We start from the raw sequence: 18446 nt of genomic DNA, 5'->3' as shown, positions 1-18446 counted from the left end.
GAGTGATCCATTTGCTTCCTTCTAGACACCAGGGCCGCTTCTCAGTAATAAGAGTTCTGGGGAACCCATCTATTCTTCTTGTTCCTCTGTTATCAGAGTAGAGGAACATCCTTACCAGCTTCACCAAACCCCACCACTTAGCTGTATTTGTAGGGGTATTCCCCTTACCTACCCCTCCCAAGTGGTACTAACCAGTCCTGTCCCCTTACTGGGAAGGAATATCACAGCTAAAGTAGGAACCTGTATTTCTTTTGCTTCCCCATCCACTTGATGGCATGTTCACTATCTGTCCACCACCACCACCACCACCATCACCACCACCCCACCCCCCAGCACCTTCTCCTCCAAACCACACAGTTTGACACACCCTTTCCATTATCAGCTTCCCAGGTGGGCCCCAGGGTATGGAACACCCAGACTCCTCCATAGCCGAGCACCATTCCCTCTCATCCAGTTACAAAACCCTTTCACTCCCATGCAGGGCAAAAGGCCAGACAGCCCACCCACCCAATTCTGGTTTGGAACGTTTTATCTGTCTGCTCTCTAGGTGCAGATGGGTCTGTGTATACATAAGATTTGTAAGCACTGGAGCCAAGATGCAAGCCAAGATGGCTCAGTTGGCTATATGAATGATGTGGCAGCCACCCCATGTTCTGTTTCTGACTATTGTTGTTTGAGTGTGTGAGCTTTCTGGGTTCATTGGGTTTGAGTGTGTGAGCTTTCTGTGTTCTGTGCTCATTTGGTTTGTTTTTGCCTTCTCCTTCTCCATTGCTGTCCATCTCCTTCTCCATTGCTGTCCATCACCACCAGTAACACTGCTTGCCATGGTTGCTTTGATGGCCAGAACTTATCCTTGGGGTTTCTGGTTACTGGAGTCAGTTTACGAAAGATTGGATTTGAAAGCAATGCTTGTTTAATAAGGTATTACAGCTACACCTCCCTGCATTCATCCACAAGAATGTACCTCTAGTCAAAGCCGGACTTCTTATATTCAAACCAAGGAAGTTAACCTTCTGGTCATCTATTCCTGTCTTCTCTCCTCATCACCTGTGTAACTTCTTAAGTTATTCTAGAGTTTTCCTAAACCATGTGATATGAGGTCATAATGCCAAGCCTTATTAAAACCTTTGTTCGTAACTTTACTAAGTGACTAGATCAGTATTCTACTGGTTTCTTAAGTCAAATTAATAACTAGACAATTGGCATGTAATAAACCCACTTGGAATCATAACTTAAAATTTAAAAGCCAATAAACTTCAATTTTAAAAACATTAGAGTACTTTGGAATCAGTAAGAGTAAGCATAACTGGATTCTTATTTACTAGATTGCGTTCAGTTTTGTTGTATTTTATACTTGTAAGTAAATATAAATGTAAAAATTAATTTTGAATTTATATGATCAACTAAGAATAAAATAAATTAAAAAGAAAAATCTCCTTTTTTTTTTCAATTTTAGAAAGGCGTTACTAAAGATGGCTGGGACTGCATTTCTTGTCCTAGTGGCTTAACTGCTGAGGGGAAGTGCCACTGTCCCACTGGCCATATATTAGGTAAGAATAATATTTATAAAATAATGGTGATGAATTTTTGTGTTTATTTTATAAAGGATATTAATTTAAATGGCTTTGTAGTTGTGTAAAAAAATGTTGTAGTGCAAAATGTCATGATGCTTAACACAGCAGACAATGAGAAGAGAAATTTTAAGAATTCTTCCCAATTCAAGAACATGAATTAGCATGTCTGTTACTGTCAATACTTGGAAAAGGATAGAAACTGTTAGACTCAGGTAAGAGCTGAAAGTATTCTTCTGAAAGAATGTTTTCTAAAAAGTCATTACTTCAATTTAAAATCACTGTATATTTGAAAAACCCAAGGAAATCATTAAAAATTCCTATAAAATACAGTTTCTCAAGTTGCAAAATTAATATGCAAAAGGTATATCTATATAAAGATCAAGTCATTAGGAAATGTGATATGAGAAAATAAAGAGCATTAAAGCAGCCCTTTAGAAGAAATGCTCACGATTACTGAATTAAAGGGGTATTCAAATGAACTTGGAAGGAAGACTTTCTTTTAAAGCTAAGAGCAATTTTATTAGAGTTTAAGAGAAAAACACCTCAGAGCCAGCAAGTTGTAAATCTCAGCCGCTACAGTCTACAGCTGAAAAAGAAGAGACAACAACAACAACAAAAGATAAAAGGAAGTCTGCAGGTCACATAATCATCATGGCAGCTTTGGACGGACTGCCAAAAGCAAGCTTTCATAATGAAAATATACTCTTCATATTTGGTTGAGATGATTAAATATTATAAAAACTGTCAGCTGTCCTGCTAAACTGTATTAAGGAATGGTATGAATAATAAGTTCAACCAGCATTTATTACACACACACACACACACACACATATATGTGTGTATGTATACACAAATTCTCAAGTTTATACCACAAAATACATTGAGAATTCTGAAAGAGGAAACTATACTGTCAGATATCATGTGTATTTTATGCTTTCGACTTCAGCTATTTGTAGAACTCAAGACAATCAAAATGAGTCCAATCAGTGTGGCAATTTGGAGTGAAAAAACTGGCATTTCCATCAGTGAGGGTGAGAATGACTGCTAGCTGGTGCTAAGACAACACTGAATCAGGCTTCTACCTAAGTCCTTAAATTCCAACTAAATCACTAGTTAAAGATTTACTGTAAAGCATAAAAAGTTTTAAAATAAAGACAAACTTACATTCTTTGCATGTAAGTTTTTCTAAGTATAGAAAAACAACAACCCTTCCCTCAGCAGGAAAAATTGATAAATTTGACTGCATAAAAATTGTTAAATGCCATAAAAATAAAAATACCAAAGCAAAGGTCGGAAGATGTGGCTGGCTAAGTGGGTTAAGTACTTGAAGCCATACATGTGGACCTGTGTTTGGGTCCCCAGAACCCATGTGAAAGCCAAGTATGTGCACACATGCATAATACCAGCACCAGGAGTGGGTGGCATGTGTGCACATGCACGCAATTTGGCAAGAGACTTTGTCTTAAACAGTAAGGTAGAGCATTATACAGGAAAACATTGTTGCAGTATGGTTTTAGGTACTTCTGTGTGTGTATGTGGGCAGATGTGACTGTGTATTGGTATGCACTGACCATACTGCAAACTAAGGAAAATTTCATAATGTGGATAAGGGTTAGAGGTCCTAGTTCTTCAATAAATGTAAGGATCATCCTACAAATTATTAACTAAGATATATAGTATTTTTACTTTTTACCAGTTAAATTTGCTGATTGACAGTTTTGTACATGGATATAGCATATTCTAACTATACTCAACCTCCACCTTCTTTTATCTGTCTTGTGCCCTTGTAGCACCTCCCTCCTCTCTGCCCATACAATGTATACCATCTTGTTTGTTTTGAGGCAGGGTCTCTTGTAGAGCAGGCTGGCTTAAGACTCGCTGTGTAGTCAGGGATGAACTTGAACTCCTAATCCCCCTGCCTCCACCTATTGAAAACAAATAATCATAGGTGTCTCACCATTCTGCTGCTTTGGATATTTCAGTTCTGTTTTACACTTCAGTGAATGGTGTTATGTACTGGTACATGTACGTTTATAGGTTTGGTGTCTAAAAATAAAATTTAGTGTTGTGTGGGGAATATGGATTTGGAGGCTATTAGAAGCCCTCACAATTTTGACAACCTGCCAGCAATCTGTGAAGACACTCTCCTCATCCCAGCATGTAAGGAAAGATGTTGAGAAATTTGGCTTAGGGAAAATGTTGGTTTGCTGTTATAGTCACTTAGAAAACTAGTTCTATGTGTTTTCAGTTGGAATGGAGAAGATTTTTTTTGGTATATTTTATTATATATATGCTTGGCATGCCTTTCAAGCAAATGATGCTACTTTGAGAATTATTATTACACTGATAATTACAGGGACATGTGAATATTTCAGAGTATATAATACAACACTCACTCCTTTATATCTTGCACAGTGGAAAGAAATGTTAGTGGGTCTTTGTTAGCCCAAGCAACTTGCGAGCTTTGTGATGAAAGTGAAAACTCATTTACAAAAGCCAATGCTTTAGGAACCAGGTGAGTAGTGTACTGAAAACAAAATTCATTGATGTCCTACTTTTATGTGCCATCTGTGTATCCCAAGAAAAAATACAGGTAGTCATTAAAGGGGCTGAGATTCAGAATCCATGAAAACGTGGGCTCAAGTCTTAAATTAGCTTTCTAATAATTTGGTGTTAGATAGTTAGAATCTCCTGTATTTAGAACGGAAGTACACTCTCCATTGCATAGGTTTCATAAGCTTCTCTGTCTTAAAATAAATAAGCAATGTCTGAGCATAGTGCTTTACTAGCTGCCTAGCAAAAGACAGCTACTTTTTGGTATTATGAAATTTACACATGAGCTATAGTATAATATGTATAGAGTAGGACTCTAAAGCCACTTTATATTGTAATTGTAATGGAAAGACGTCTTGGTTACTGATCTTTTGGTATGAAGAGGAGCCATGACCAAGATAACTCTTATAAAAGAGAGCATTTAATTGGGGGTTTGCTTAGAGTTTTAGAACAGGAGTAGGCGCTGAGAGCTTCGTATCCTGATATGCAGGCAACATAGAGAGAAAGACTGAGCCCCACCTGCGTTTTTGAAGCGTCAAAGCCCACCCCCAGCAACACCTCCTCCAATGAGACTCCACCTTCTAATCCTTTCCAAACAGTTCTATCCCCTGATGACTAAGCATTCAAATATATAAGCCTATGGACGCCATTCTCATTCCAAGCACCACAAAGGGGATATTAATAAATGTTATCATAACTCAGGCACACTGATTTACAGCCCAGATATGTTGCTTCTGTTCCCTTCTTATATACACATTTACCACATGCACTCAAATTCTTAAGTGCATCCCTTTGCATGCATGTTCCTTCAGTATAAACACATTATACCTACTTCAGTCTTTTCAGTTTTCAGAAGTATACATTGGTAACTTGCCTCTTGGCACTGTTTTTCTCTTTACTTCCTAAATTTATTGTAGAAGATAACAGATCTTCTTGAGAAAGTTAGCAGCATATTATTTATAAACTCTGATTGACTTGAGCTAAACCAACCAAAATTTGGCCCTGGGTTGACCTACCAGTTTGCCCCTCTGGTCCTTCCCTAAGTCTGATCTGAGTTCCATGCCATGTGGTAGCCTGCTTCTCAACCTCATTGTTATAGGTAATTTATGTCCATATCAGCCCATCTGAATTCCCAACTAGTCCAGAACACTCTATCTCATTCCTTAGTTGAAAATAACAAAGACAGTAAGGTGTTCTTGCAGTTTTGATGGAACTGCTAACATGTTCATGCTCTCAGCTGACACTGAAGAAGTATATTAGATACCTTCTTATACAAGCTGACTTAGCACTGTTTATATGAGTTTGTTGGGCTCTGCTGTTGGTTAGTGACTTTATAACCTTTGCTGTTTAGTGTATTTAAATGTATCATCCTATACATCTTCATGTATGTAGTTAAGAAAATGGTCCAATTTCATTTATACTTTGCCTTATAAAAATGACATAAAGCTCTTTAAAGTCATACTAATGTTTTGAACTTATATAATTAATTGCTTGGCTCTCTTACTATGTTCTAATGTGTCACTTAACAAGACAAGTTCTCAGTTAAATCAGGTTCAGTGTAATGTATTAACATTTAAAAAAAATTATCTTTGTTCTATTGACCAGGTGTGTCCGCTGCGAACCAACATTTGTGAATACAAGCAGGTCCTGTTCATGTTCAGAGCCTCACACTTTAGTAAGGACAATCAAGTGGATAAAGTATATATTTTTAATTCAGTAGATGATATATTTCTATAATTGGATACTTTTCTCTTATTAATTTGTGAAGACAGGTGGATTATGTTTCAGCAACACAGGGAATTTTCATCAACGTGTAATTTCCACTGCACGTTATGGAGAGCTTGTGAGTATAGTTCTTTGTTTATTTGGGTTCTTTTTTTTTTTTTTTTTTTGGTTTTGTTTTGTTGCATATTTGTTTAAGAAAGGTTGCTCTCCGTTTCTTCCTTTGATTAATTTCAGACAAATTGAGGAAGATTTATGTGTAATTCACTGTAAAATACAAACAGCTAAAAACCAGAGTTGGCTGGCTTGGTACTACATTTTAAAAGTGTTCTTCTTCTATATCTTAGCTCATTCCTTTAATTTATATGCATTTACTTTTTCACGTAAGTAAAACTGAAATAAATTTTCTAAAAGGTCACAACAACATGTCTTGAAATTGCCAGATTTTTTGAGGCTATATCGTCTTATTGTTTTTCAATGTGAGACAAGTCCTCAGTCTTTCCCTGTCTTTCATGAACTTGACAGGTCAGGTTCCAAGACGTAGCACCTGTGGGATAACTCCCAGCCTACATCTGTGCTGTCTTTTGTTACAGTCAATGTGTGCTTTGTAAGAAAGCCATGGAAGAAAAATCAGTGTGCTCAACTCAGTACATTACACCATGTTAGAGAGCATGCACTCTCTGTCTACCTGTCCCATCACTGAAACTCTTCATTTAGCTGTAAGCATTAAGCTAGCATGCTTACCTGAACTCTCCATTTCCTCAAAGGACTCTCCAAGCCCGACCCTGCTTACCCTCTGAGATCAGGAGCAGTCAGGGTGGCATGGCCACAGATGGTGTGAGAGAATTTCAAAGGTTATACTTCACTAGCTGGTAACATACGAACTTGTCTCCTTTTGTGACTCTTTTCTTTAACAACCTTCCACATTTATTAATTGACATTCTCTCATAGAAAACATTTATGCATGTGTGAATATGTATGAGTGTGTATATGAGTTATTGTGTGTGTCTGTTTTCTTCAACCTTATTCTGCACATTTACTCATTTTCTTAAAAGAGGAAATTTTCCTTATTGAAGAGATGAATACCATACCTTGTGGTTTTATTTTAAACATGTTTGATAGCTGTGATGCCATACTCTAGCTAATCTGCTTGTGTCTCCTCGGTTAATCTCTTGTTACTCTTGTGTTCTCAGTGTCTCAGCTTTTAGCAAGATGTATGGGCAGACCTTAAAGTGTTGAGTCTTGTCCAGAGGCTTATAGCTCTAGCCCTCAGAAATCATTTATGAAACAGATCTGATGACACACGTCTGTGGTCGTAGCACTTGAAAGTAGAGGTAGGAGGATCAGGAGTTCAAGGTCATAGCTGGCTATGGAGTGAGTTTGAGACCAGTCTGGTCTTCAAGAAGCCTGTCTCAATCAAACAAAAACCGTGTATGCCTGCCTTGGTCTTCTGGCGATCCTGGCGATTCTGGTTGGTTTTAGATAGTTGTGTGTTTTCTGATTTTAGGACCTAGCAAAGGTTGTTCTCAAGCCCTTTGTTGTTTACAAAGCCAGACTAACTCATAAGGTTAAGGAATCTTCCTTTGAATTTAAACCTGTCTTTCTCTTTCTGTTTATAGGGCATGTCATTAAATTCAGAATGGTTTGCCAAGTATTTGCAGGCAACAGCAGCTGCATGCTGGGTAAGCTTAAATGTTTTTTAAATTAATTTTACATTGATGAATTGTAGTGTATTTTTAATTTAAATAAATGTTTTCTAAGTAGATATATACCTTTATATTTATGTTCTATAAGAAGAATAAAGCCTTTCCATTGGGTTGAAATAGAATACATAAGATATTATGCAGTTTACATATACAGACTGTCTCCAGAGTTGTTTGATTGTTGTCCTAGTTACTTCTTAATTGTTATGACAAAACACCATGACCAAGACAACTTATAAAAGATGGCATTTCCTTAGACTTACACTTCAGATTATAGTGCATGATGGCATGGCATGGTGGCAGGAACAGCTGAGAGCTCACGTCTTAATCCACAAGTAGAGGACAGAGAGAGAACACTGGGAACGGCAAGGAGTCCTGAAACCTCAGTGTACTCCCAGTGACACACTTCCTCCAACATGGCCACACTTCCTAATCCTCCCCAGTTTCACCGACTAGGACCCTAGTATTCAAACATATGAGTCTATTGGACTGGTTCTTATTCAGATTACCACAGTTGTAATTTACTGTCTGGAGAAAGTGAATGTCCTTTAGGAAGAAGGTAACATGGTATGTGCCAGGCCCATTCTTAGCTTTGACATGCAGAAGAAGACAGAAAAACTTCGTCATATAAGTAATTACAATGTACTTGCCACTCTTCTACATTTGTTCTAAATAAATGGCAGGCTGTTAGTATGTATCAGTAAGTATTAGAATAAAGAACAAAGAACATAAGAGAGTGTGTGTGCGAGAGTGTGGGGGGGGTAGGTGGGTGTGTTATGTGTATGTGGTGTGTGTGGTGGTGGTGGTGTGTGTGTGTGGTTAAGAATCTGTGAGTAGCGAAGTATCCACCAGAGCTGTATCACTAGCTGCATATGTAGCAGAAGATAGCCTAGGCGGCCATCAATAGGAGGAGAGGCCCTTGGTCTTGGGAAGATCATATGCCCCAGTACAGGGGAATGCCAGGGCCAGGAAGCAGGAGTGGGTGGGTTGGGGAGCAGGGCAGGGGGAGGATATAGGAGTCTTTGGGGATAGCATTTGAAATGTAAATAAAGAAAATATCTAAAAAAGGAAGCTGGGTGTAGGTAGGAGAGGCTGAGCAGAGTGAACAGGGAAAATAGAGGCAAAGTCACAGCTGCAGGGAGTAGCTGGCTCTCAGAAAGACCTGGCTCCAGGCTTTGGAAGTAGCCATAGCATGAAGAATAGATTTGCTGGGGCAACAGCAGGAGATCCTCTGGAGTCATCTTAAAGTAATTTGAATGAGGGAGAGCATGGGGCTGGACGGGGCTGGAGAAATAAGGAAAATGTTGAGCTCTGCCTCATGTGAAGACTGAGCAGCAAGGCTCACTAAGAAGTCTGATGTGAGAAAGGGAAAAGATAAGTTTTTTCTAAAGTTTTTTACTTGAATAACAAAGTGGCTTATTTTTTGTTGTAGTTTTTTTTGTTTGTTTTGTTTTGTTTTGTTTTCCAGATAGGGAAAACTGGGAAAGAAATGTGAGCAGTTAAACTCAACTAATGATCTTATTTTGTTGTTCTTAATTACTCAAGCAAAGTGGAATAAGTTCTATTTCAGATGTAATATACAACCATGGTATACCCTAAAATGTAACTATTTTCTCTAATAGTTTCTTTTTGTTTGTTTGTTTGTTTGTTTTTCTTTTTTTTATTTATTATTATTTTTTAATTAGGTATTTTCCTCGTTTACATTTTCAATGCTATCCAAAAGGTCCCCTATACCCACCCCCCCAATCCCCTACCCACCCACTCCCCCTTTTTGGCCCTGGCGTTCCCCTGTACTGGGGCATATAAAGTTTGCAAGTCCAATGGGCCTCTCTTTGCAGTGATGGCCGACTAGGCCATCTTTTGATACATATGCAGCTAAAGACAAGAGCTCCCAGGTACTGGTTAGTTCATATTGTTGTTCCACCTATAGGGTTGCAGTTCCCTTTAGTTCCTTGGGTGCTTTCTCTAGCTCCTCCATTGGGGGCCCTGTGGTCCATTCAAAAGCTGACTGTGAGCATCCATTTCTGTGTTTGCTAGGCCCTGGCATAGTCTCACAAGAGACAGCTATATCTGGGTCCTTTCAGCAAAATCTTGCTAGTGTATGCAATGGTGTCAGCATTTGGAAGCTGATCATGGGATGGATCTCTGGATATGTCAATCACTAGATGGTCCATCCTTTCATCACACTTCCAAATTTTGTCTCTGTAACTCCTTCCATGGGTGTTTTGTTTCCTATTCTAAGAAGGGGCAAAGTGTCCACACTTTGGTCTTCGTTCTCTTGGGTTTAATGTTTTTAGCAAATTATATCTTATATCTTGGGTATCCTAAGTTTCTGGGCTAATATCCACTTATCAGTGAGTACGTATTGTGTGAGTTCCTTTGTGATTGGGTTACTTCACTCAGGATGATACCCTCCAGGTCCATCCATTTGCCTAGGAATTTCATAAATTCATTCTTTTTAATAGCTGAGTAGTATTCCATTGTGTAAATGTACCACATTTTCTGTATCCATTCCTCTGTTGAGGGGCATCTGGGTTCTTTCCAGCTTCTGGCTATTATAAACAAGGCTGCTATGAACATAGTGGAGCATGTGTTCTTCTTACTGGTTGGGACATCTTCTGGATATATGCCCAGGAGAGGTATTGTTTTTCTGAGACAGGGTTTCTCTGTGTAGCCCTGGCTGTCCTGGAACTTACTCTGAAGACCAGGCTGGCCTCGAACTCAGAAATCCACCTGCCTCTGCCTCCCAAGTACTGGGATTAAAGGTGTATACCACCACTGCCCAGCTAATAGTTTCTTTAAAATCACATTCTCTATATTTGTGCTTCCTTCAGGTAACCATGCTAATATTTTGCCTAAGATTTATAATTAAACTATTGTTATTATTCATCTTCAAGTATTAAGAGTTTGGGGCGAGGCTAGAGATATGGCTCAGCAGTTAAGGGCACTGACTGCTCTTGCAAAGTACCCAGGTTCAATTCCAGCACTCAGGTGGTAACTCACAACTATCTATAAATCCAACTCTAGGGAAACTGAAGCCTTCTTCTGGACTCTGTTTGCATGGGGCATGTACTTGGTATAGACACACATGCAGGCAAAGCCCACAGACATATAAATAAAAATACTTAAACGTTTATTGTCTACTTGAGTACAGAAAAAGTATTACAAAACTAAAGAAAATATAAGCTAATTAGTAGATTAAGTACAATTAAATAATTTTTCTATTAACTTTTGCTTACATTGCTAATGTGCGCTGCTTCCTTGTGTAGACTCACGCCAACCTGACATCGTGCCAAGCTCTTGGAAATATGTGCGTGATGAACATGAACTCTTACGACTCGACCACACTCGATGCTTGTCGACTGTTCCATTACATCTTTGAAAGCACTGCTGGATTGATCAGTGTGCATTCTGTTCCATTCTGGTGAGGAAATTTGGATGTGTTAAATACTCCAGTGGTTATTTCATGAATGTTAATAATATGAACTATTTCTTCCACTTATTAAGACGATTCTAATTGTTTGTAGGAGACAGAACCTTCCTTGGCTGTTCTATGGAGACCAGCCAGGATTGGCTCCTCAAGTTCTCAGTACTACACCTCTTCCTACAAATTTCAGTTTTAAAGGACAAAACCAGGTACAAGTCCCTGTATCATAGGAGCAGTCACTACACATAATCTCTGAACTTTAAGATTTAAAAAGTAACTATGCCTGGAGATGGGGCTCAGCGATGGTATGCCTACTGACATACACAGGCCCTGGCTTTATTCCCTCGGTTCCCAGTTTCAGAAAAAAGACACAGTCACTAGTCACACTTGTTAATTTCCAAGAATATTTTGAAAAATTTACATACTCAACTATGTAAATATCAGCTATTCATAGAAACTGCAAAGTAAAGGGTTGGGCTGTTTACTTTACTGCATAGACATCTGGATTGTGTAGATATGGTGCCACTTGGAAGGTTGAGGAGGGATTTCATCACCTAATGCAAACGTCTCTCTGTCGTGCACCCATAATTTTAAGATAGCTTCCAGAAACTTCACAGCATGTCACAGCTCCTATTTCTCACCTCTCATTGTTGAGCTTTCCAGAATGATGTCCTGTCCCCACACACATCCCATGTAACAGATTTGAGAGGAAGGTCCCCGCCACAGTGCTGCTCCTAAACCCTAAAATAACACTTCTGCAAAACACCAGTCCTGTTTAAAGTGTGTTGAATTGTATCGGTAGTGGGATTAATTTACATTCAAATAAATTTAGTGGAATTTAAAATTTTCAACAAAACAGTGCTAATATTAAAAAGATAGTCAATAATGAAAGATACCCTCCAAGGAATATTTAACATAAGTTTACTGTTGTTCTTCTTTAACCAAAACATAAAGCTGAAGTTTGTTGCTGCTTCCTATGATATACGAGGAAACTTCATCAAATGGCAACCTTTAGAAGGTGGTGTTTTACAGGTAAATGATTCCAGCTAAGATACTGCTACTAATTGTCTGAAGCAGAGACTAGAGGAACAGACTAGAATATTGCTTGAAGAGAATAGTGGGAGGGTTCCTGACGCTTTTAATGAGAACTTTAAAATTACAGTGTGCATGTGTGTGTGTGTGTGTGTGTGTGTGTGTGTGTGTGTGTGTGTGCATGTGTGTGTGTTCATGCATACATTTAGCATTTGTGAAAGATAGAGGACAATTTGTGGAAATCTATTCTCTCCTTCTGGTCCAAGAGATTGAAGCTTGGTGGCGGGTGCCTTTACCTCCTGAGCCATCTTGCCAACCCCAAGTTGGAATTTCTTAACATTGTTTTCAGGTTAATACTTCCTTAGCTTTTTGTGGTCCTCAAACATTAAAAAAAGTAGAAAATAAAGCATATGTTCACAGAGGACTCTTTCAACAAAGACATTTATGAGAGACATTTATCAGCTGTGTTCTCTGTTGAAGCTTTGTCCAGACACTGAGAGAAGGCTGGATGCAGCGTATGCTTTTGGAACAACGTACCAGCAAAATGTGAGTGTGACTCTGTTTGCTAGACAGCCTGTATTTTCACTTCGTTCTACTGACTGGAATGATAGGTGAATTGTTTTTTTAATTCAGAAATTTATTTTAATGGTAATAACAATGTTATGAATTAATAAACTTATTGTCTGGGCACAGAAAATATTAATCATCAAGACAAAGGTACATTAGTATCTACAGTTTTAAATAATCTACAATTAAATATTACAATGTTCAATTTTCATAGTCAACTGTTTAACTGCCTCTAGGCTTATGTGTCTTAAACAAAATGCCACCGCTGAGCACTTTATAATAAAGTTAAATTACTATTTTATGTTTAGAGGCTACTAAAAATGTAATTCCCTGTTCAATTTACCACCCAATAAAATAACAATGCTTCCTTCCATTTCTTTTAATACATTCCTGTTGTGTGTAGTTTTTTTATTATTATGTATTTTTTTTCCTTTTCCATTTTTTATTAGGTATTTAGCTCCTTTACATTTCCAATGCTATACCAAAAGTCCCCCATACCCACCCACCCCCACTCCCCTACCCACCCACTCCCCCTTTTTGGCCCTGGTGTTCCCTTGTACTGGGGCATATAAAGTTTGCGTGTCCAATGGGCCTCTCTTTGCAGTGATGGCCGACTAGGCCATCTTTTGATACATATGCAGCTAGAGTCAAGAGCTCCGGGGTACTGGTTAGTTCATAATGTTGTTCCACCTATAGGGTTGCAGATCCCTTTAGCTCCTTGGGTACTTTCTCTAGCTCCTCCATTGGGAGCCCTGTGATCCATCCATTAGCTGACTGTGAGCATCCACTTCTGTGTTTGCTAGGCCCCGGCATAGTCTCACAAGAGACAGCTACATCTGGGTCCTTTCGATAAAATCTTGCTAGTGTATGCAATGGTGTCAGCGTTTGGATGCGGATTATGGGGTGGATCCCTGGATATGGCAGTCTCTACATGGTCCATCCTTTCATCTCAGCTCCAAACTTTGTCTCTGTAACTCCTTCCAAGGGTGTTTTGTTCCCACTTCTAAGGAGGGGCATAGTGTCCACACTTCAGTCTTCATTTTTCTTGAGTTTCATGTGTTTAGCAAATTGTATCTTATATCTTGGGTATCCTAGGTTTTGGGCTAATATCCACTTATCAGTGAGTACATATTGTGTGAGTTCCTTTGTGAATGTGTTACCTCACTCAGGATGATGCCCTCCAGGTCCATCCATTTGGCTAGGAATTTCATAAATTCATTCTTTTTAATAGCTGAGTAGTACTCCATTGTACTTGGGAGTCCTTGGTAGTATATAAAAACATTTTAACATCTTGTATATGCATACACAGAGAACAAAACCACAGTGAACAGTGCCTTCATGAGAAATTCATTGGAAGATCCATTGTGTAGATGTACCACATTTTCTGTATCCATTCCTCTGTTGAGGGGCATCTGGGTTCTTTCCAGCTTCTGGCTATTATAAATAAGGCTGCTATGAACATAGTGGAGCATGTGTCCTTCTTACCAGTTGGGGCATCTTCTGGATATATGCCCAGGAGAGGTATTGCTGGATCCTCCAGTAGTACTATGTCCAATTTTCTGAGGAACCGCCAGACTGATTTCCAGAGTGGTTGTACAAGCCTGCAATCCTACCAACAATGGAGGAGTGTTCCTCTTTCTCCACATCCACGCCAGCATCTGCTGTCACCTGAATTTTTGATCTTAGCCATTCTGACTGGTGTGAGGTGGAATCTCAGGGTTGTTTTGATTTGCATTTCCCTGATGATTAAGGATGTTGAACATTTTTTCAGGTGCTTCTCTGCCATTCGGCAAAGTTTCTGCAAGGCAAAAGACACCATCAATAAGACAAAAAGACCAACAACAGATTGGGAAAGGATCTTTACCTATCCTAAATCAGATAGGGGACTAATATCCAACATATATAAAGAACTCAAGAAGGTGGACTTCAGAAAATCAAATAACCCCATTAAAAAATGGGGCTCAGAACTGAACAAAGATTTCTCACCTGGGGAATACCGAATGGCAGAGAAGCACCTGAAAAAATATTATGTATTTTTATTAGATGTTTTATTCATTTATATTTAAAATGCTATCCCCTTTCCTAGTTTCCTCTCAGAAAATCCCCTGTATCCTCCCCCTGCTCCCCAACACACCCACTCCCACTTCCTGGCCCTGGCATTCCCCTATACTGGGGCATAGAATCTTCACAAGACCAAGGGCCTCTCCTCCCATTGATGGCCTACTAGGCCATCTTCTGCTACATATGCAACTAGAGATACAAGCTCTGGGGAGTACTAGTTAGTTCATTTTGTTGTTCCACCTATAGGGCTGCAGACCCCTTCATCTCCTTGAGTACTTTCTCTAGCTCTTTCATTGGGAACCCTGTGTTCCATCCAATAGATGACTGTGAGCATCCACTTCTGTATTTGCCAGGCACTGGCATAGCCTCACAGGAGACAGCTATATCAGGGTCCTGTCGGCAAAATCTTGTTGGTATATGAAATAGTGTCTGGGTTTGGTGGTTGTTTATGGAATGGATCCCCGGGTGGGGCAGTCTCTGGATGGTCCTTCCTTCAGTCTCAGCTCTGAATTTTGTCTCTGTAACTCCTTCCATAGCTATTTTGTTCCCCCTTCCAAGAAGGAACAAAGTATCCACACTTTGATCTTCCTTCTTCTTGAGTTTCATGTGTTTTGCAAATTGTATCTTGGGTATTCTAAGTTTCTTGGCTAATATCCACTTAGCAGTGAATGCATATCATGTGTGTTCTTTTGTGATTGGGTTACCTCACTCAGGATGATATTCTTCAGATCCATCTATTTGCCTAAGAATTTCATAAATTCATTGTTTTTAATAGCTGAGTAGTACTCCATTGTGTAATTGTACCACATTTTCTGTATCCATTCCTTTGTTGAGGGACAACAGGGTTCTTTCCAGCTTCTGGCTATTATAAATAAGGCTGCTATGAACATAGCGGAGGAGCATGTGTCCTTATTACAAGTTGGAATATCTTCTGCGTATATGCCCAGGAGCGGTATTGCTGGTAGTACTATGTCAAATTTTCTGAGGAACTGCCAAACTGATTTCCAGAGTGGTTGTACAAGCTTACAATCCCACCAGCAATGGAGGAGTGTTCCTCTTTCTCTACATCCTTGCCACCATCTGCTGTCACCTGAATTTTTGATCTTAGCCATTCTGACTGCTATGAGGTGGAATCTCAAGGTTGTTTTGCTTTGCATTTCCCTGACGATTAAGGGTGTGTAGTTTTAAAAACACACTACCACCTTTGCCCATGAGCTGCTGTGCTACCAGCCCCTCCCAGCTCCCTGGCTCCCTTTTGTTCCACCTGGCTTAGCTCTAGGATGGCCGTTGCCAAGCCTAACCTAGCCTCTCTTCTCTACCTGCCTCCGGGTCCAGGGTCTCACCACCAGCTTCCACTCAAGATCCTTGAGTCCACAGATAAAAGACACATAGATAGCTCTGTTACTTTACAATTTGCCCACTAGGCACAATTACTGGGTGCAAATATCTCCTGCCTGGAAATACATGCCCTTACCGTTTTAGTATCTCTGTCTCTCCAGTAGTGGCTTGCTCCAAGTAGCCCTGCCAAGCATCTTTAGCCACCCGCATGTAGCAGAGGCCACAGGTCCTAGGTGTCCTTGAGGCCTTACATGATTGCAGCATCTTCTTTACTCTAAAGCATGGCAGAAAAGCCCCTTCTCTCCTTCTCCACCTCTTCTTTTCTTCTTGGAACCCAGATGTCCCTCCTGTACGTTTTGCCCAACAATTGGCTCCCGGCCTTCTTTATTGACAAATCAAGACCCAATTACGGAACTAGACCTTAGAATCAGAACCTCCCCTTACACATCCCTATCTCCAAACTTTCCTTTCTCCTTCCTGTCATGACTTTCTTTCACTTTGACATTACAGTATGGTACAAAAGAATATTATGAGCCATTTAACATTTGTAAGATCCTTGGTAGTATATAAAAACATTTTAACATCTTGTATATGCATACACAGAGAACAAAACCACAGTGAACAGTGCCTTCATGAGAAATTCATTGGAAGAAACATTTTTATTATTGATTAATATTGGACAGTTGTGCCAGAGATTATTTTTGTTTATATCCTATAATTTCCAAGTTTTCTACCATGAACATGAATTTTATGATCAGACATGACTTATAGGGTGTTTTGTCATCTTTTTATAACAATGTGGACTACAAGAAGGGAGACTCTGGCGATGTGCTCATCATTCTCTCAATGATGTCCCATTCAATTCGTGAAACAATTGTGTGAGGAACTTGGTGTCTGTGCATCCATGGGACTCAGTAATATTAGGTTATTTCCAAAACAGTTGCATCAGGTAATTAGGTGTAAAGCCATAATTACTGCAGTCTAACTGACCGTTATGCACAAAAGTAGTTCATAGCTCAGTAACGACACTAGCTATATAGGCAAAGAATGGCAGAGTCTATGATACTCAAGGCTTACAGTGAACAGAAGTTGGATGGAACATAGTAAGCAAGGAATTTATGAAGAACCCACACTTGTAGTGTTGGGAAGCTAGGAGGGCCTAACACATACATGGTAAGGAACTGTACTGGGTTGGTATGAACACATGAGTATAGACTGGTAGGGAACAGTCAGAGATGAGCTTAGCCCTCATGAAGGGAGCCAGTCATATGCATGATTATACAAAACATGATTATACAGGAAAAACAAACAAACAAGAAAAAAACCTGTTCTTCACCCCAAAGGACAACACTGGTTTTAAGCCTCTTCTTTGATATGTACTTAGTGTTGGAAGTGAAAGCCAATCTCCTCATGTAGATTAAAAACAGAAAAATTCTTTACTGGTTGCCTTTTTTTTCTTTCTTTTTTTGAGTAGTACTTTTAGAAATTTATATTTTGGAAATCTCTTGAAAGTACATGCAAATAATATAAAGACACTTTATAAAATTAAGAAAAGACATGTTTAACATGCTTTCTAATTTTGATTTGTGGTGTGTTTATTTTTATTTTACTTCCTAGTGTGAAATCTCTCTCTCTAAACTCCTGGTTGACTTCAGCAGCCCTGTATTTTATGATGTTTACCTCGAATACACTGATGAAGAGCAGCACCGTTACCTTTGGCCTATCCCAGTGTTAAACCTAAATCTTCAACACAACAAACTGTTTGTGAACCAAGGTAAGACATTCGCCCCTGCTTTCTCAGAGCTGAATCAATAACGGAAACCAATATGATCATTTCAGGAAACCGGGGGTGATGTGCAACTTTATACACATGAGCCAAGGTACAAGGTACATCAAGCTATCTCTGTAGCTTTAGGACATTTATTAATTTGATTTTTCAGTACTTTAAGACATCATACCCTTGCTGAGAGTATATCCCTAGGAAAATAAGTAGAATTATGAATTGAAACTTTTTTCTTTTTCCTGTTTCTGACCCTCTTTTGGGACAAACTAATTTCTTTTGTTGTTACCCATGCTATAAAATGTGACCTAGGCAGGGAGCAGAGATGGCTGACAATTTCCTACAGGAGTAGCCCTTAGTGCTCATCTCACATAAAACAAAGGTCTAGGTTTTAATATTGATTTCTTAACTAAGTGTTGTGAGTGCCATCATAAGCATTTTGAAGGTAGCTTTCCTAATGTCACTCTTTCCTTTTTTTCTTTTTTTCTTTTTTTTTTTAATAATGAAAGACAGTAGCTCCAGCAAGTGGCTTCTGACTCGGCGCATTTTCTTAGTGGATGCAGTAAGTGGGCGAGAAAATGACCTAGGAAATCAGCCAAGAGTAATTCGAGTTGCTACCCAGATTTCACTGAGGTAAAAAACTACCTAATGACTAAGTAGAATTGGGAGTATGTGAGGAAGGTATTTAC

At 39.2% G+C, this 18446-nt stretch overlaps 1 protein-coding gene across 7 annotated transcripts in view; it reads left to right on the top strand.

Moving 5' to 3' along the window:
* Positions 1-18446, top strand: part of Tmem67 (transmembrane protein 67) — a 50666-nt gene that overhangs the window by 8596 nt on the left and 23624 nt on the right. For 4 of the 7 annotated variants that reach the window (XR_001784156.1, NM_177861.5, XM_030253615.1 and 1 more), the window contains 11 exons: positions 1457-1550; positions 3990-4089; positions 5733-5802; positions 5896-5970; positions 7469-7531; positions 10822-10976; positions 11080-11188; positions 11934-12011; positions 12492-12557; positions 17595-17751; positions 18267-18390. Coding sequence is in view for 4 of the 7 variants with exons in the window: in NM_177861.5 (NP_808529.3) it covers positions 1457-1550; positions 3990-4089; positions 5733-5802; positions 5896-5970; positions 7469-7531; positions 10822-10976; positions 11080-11188; positions 11934-12011; positions 12492-12557; positions 17595-17751; positions 18267-18390 (1091 nt within the window). In the remaining 3 variants the exon portion in view is untranslated. The remainder of the gene's footprint in view (positions 1-1456; positions 1551-3989; positions 4090-5732; positions 5803-5895; positions 5971-7468; positions 7532-10821; positions 10977-11079; positions 11189-11933; positions 12012-12491; positions 12558-17594; positions 17752-18266; positions 18391-18446) is intronic. The other 3 variants (NR_110955.1, XM_006538008.3, NR_161254.1) reach the window with 2 other exon arrangements.

This window comes from Mus musculus, chromosome 4 (genome assembly GCF_000001635.26).
Source record: "Mus musculus strain C57BL/6J chromosome 4, GRCm38.p6 C57BL/6J".
In the NCBI taxonomy this organism is placed as follows: domain Eukaryota; kingdom Metazoa; phylum Chordata; class Mammalia; order Rodentia; family Muridae; genus Mus; species Mus musculus.
The sequence above is the reverse complement of the archived record's forward strand: the minus strand, read 5'-3'. Positions and strand labels throughout refer to the sequence as shown.